The sequence below is a fragment of the Alosa sapidissima genome, chromosome 18 (genome assembly GCF_018492685.1).
Source record: "Alosa sapidissima isolate fAloSap1 chromosome 18, fAloSap1.pri, whole genome shotgun sequence".
NCBI classification, from domain to species: Eukaryota; Metazoa; Chordata; class Actinopteri; order Clupeiformes; family Clupeidae; genus Alosa; species Alosa sapidissima.
Genome location: NC_055974.1, coordinates 31,841,158 through 31,843,657, shown reverse-complemented (window position 1 = coordinate 31,843,657; position 2,500 = coordinate 31,841,158). Strand labels below are relative to the sequence as shown.

General features: G+C 48.3%; 1 protein-coding gene across 1 annotated transcript in view; it reads left to right on the top strand.

Annotated features, from left to right (window-relative positions):
* adgra3 (adhesion G protein-coupled receptor A3) overlaps window positions 1-2,500 on the top strand; it is a 52,666-nt gene that overhangs the window by 32,765 nt on the left and 17,401 nt on the right. Inside the window, exons 8-9 of the mRNA XM_042070012.1 lie at window positions 332-496; window positions 1,353-1,554. Coding sequence (XP_041925946.1) covers window positions 332-496; window positions 1,353-1,554 — 367 coding nt within the window. The remainder of the gene's footprint in view (window positions 1-331; window positions 497-1,352; window positions 1,555-2,500) is intronic.

Below are 2,500 nucleotides of genomic sequence, written 5' to 3'. Positions count from 1 at the left end.
GGCTGCATCAAGGTTGTAACAAAGGTACATGTCGCTGTGAAGTTGAATTATTAACAAACTATTTTAAAGCATATTTTTAAATTCTGTGTCAACTTTCATGGGGTCGACACGTATGACTCTGTTCTGGTCATGTTTCACAGCTCTCAAGTCTATTGTCTTTGCCTATTCTCCCCTGCACTCAGCCCAGAGTAGGACTGGAATGAAAAGATTAATAATATATTTAATATATTATTCATATATTTATGAAACTGTAGCCCCCCCCCCAGTGCAGTGTTCTGACCATCTCTAATACCCCCCATCTCTAATGCCCACCCTTAATACCCCCCTGCAGTGCTCTGACCATCTCTAATGTCCAGTTGGCGTCGGAGGGCAGTTGGGAGTGCCGCGTGCGCACCAGTCGGGGCAACAACACGCGCACGGTCAACATCATGGTGCTGGACGGCTCCGCCCAGTACTGCCCCCCCGACCGCGTCTCCAACAACAAGGGGGAGTTCAGGTGTGGAGCACACACACACACGGGCACACACACACACACACACACACACACACACACACACACACACACACGGGCACACACACTAGAGTGCGGTTCGGGCCGCAAATTTCTGTCCGAACCCGACCCGTGTCCGACGCAGATGATGCCTCAGTTATTCCCATGCTAGTGATTAAACTCTCACGTTTGTGGATAGCCTGTCTGTCTTCAGCCCATTAAACGGAACAAAAAACAAATGGAATTTTTGTCTACAGAATCAGATGACGCAGGTCACACACAGCGCACATTAACAAGAGGCCCAAGCAAGTAGAATTCTAGTCTTACCATTGACGAAAAGTCTTAAAATGAACTGCAACAGTCTTTGAAACTACAGACCCTCTGTCACTGATCCATATGCAGCATCAACGTTAATTGGGGCAACTCGAGGAAATCCTCGAACGAGATGACCTTATAGCCTACCGGTAGCCTACAGTATGTCTTTACCACAGTATGCAACGCAAATAGGACTGCCTTCACATAGTAGGCCTAGAGTTCATTCGCTTAGTTTTCTTTGGTCTTAAAATCTCCTGATATGCTAACAACTTTTTTTAACGTCACCCAAGCCTGAAATGCACATGCGTTGTCACGGCTACATAAACAAATCTTGCACACAGGAAGAAAGCTGTTAGGTCTTTTTTACATTTTACTTTATTCTCAAGAAACAAACGTTTAAATCATGTTAAGCAGACCTGTTGGTTTCCCAACATAATAAGCAATTTTAAATGTAAAGCTTGTGTGTGCGTGTGCATGTGTGTGCGTGTGTGTGCGTGTGTGTGTGTGTGTGTGCGTGTGTGTGTGTGTGTGTGTGTGCGTTCCTCAGATGGCCGCGTACGTTGGGGGGCATCACTGCGTCCCTGTCGTGCGGGCGTCCCAAGGGGGGGGCGGGGATCTACCTGGGGGGCCCAGTGGACGAGCACGTTGCCTGGCGACGCTGCAACAGGGGCGGGGCCTGGGGGGACGGCAACTACAGCCGCTGCCCTTACGAGAAGGACGTCACACGCATCCTCTACATCATCAACCAGGTGACGCGCGCACACACACCTGCACACACACACACACGCATCCTCTACATCATCAACCAGGTGATGCGTACGCACGCACACTACACACACACACACACTATACACACACACACACACACGCATCCTCTACATCATCAACCAGGTGACCACTATACACACACTATACACACACACACACTATACACACTATACACACACGCATCCTCTACATCATCAACCAGGTGACCACTATACACACACTATACACACACACACACTATACACACTATACACACACGCATCCTCTACATCATCAACCAGGTGACGCGCGCACACACACCTGCACACACACACACACGCATCCTCTACATCATCAACCAGGTGACCACTATACACACACACTATACACACACTATACACACACACACTATACACACACACACACTATACACACACGCACTATACACACACGCATCCTCTACATCATCAACCAGGTGACCACTATACACACACGCATCCTCTACATCATCAACCAGGTGACCACTATACACACACACACACACACACACTATACACACACACACACACACACACACACACACACACACACACACACACACACACGCATCCTCTACATCATCAACCAGGTGACGCGCGCGCACACACACACACACACACACACACACACACACACTATACACACACGGATCCTCTACATCATCAACCAGGTGACGCGCACGCGCGCACACACACACTATACACACTATACACACACACACTATACACACACACTATACACACGCATCCTCTACATCATCAACCAGGTGACGCGCGCGCACACACACACTATACACACACACTATACACACACTATACACACACACTATACACACTATACACACTATACACACACACACTATACACACACACTATACACACACACTATACACACACACACTATACACAC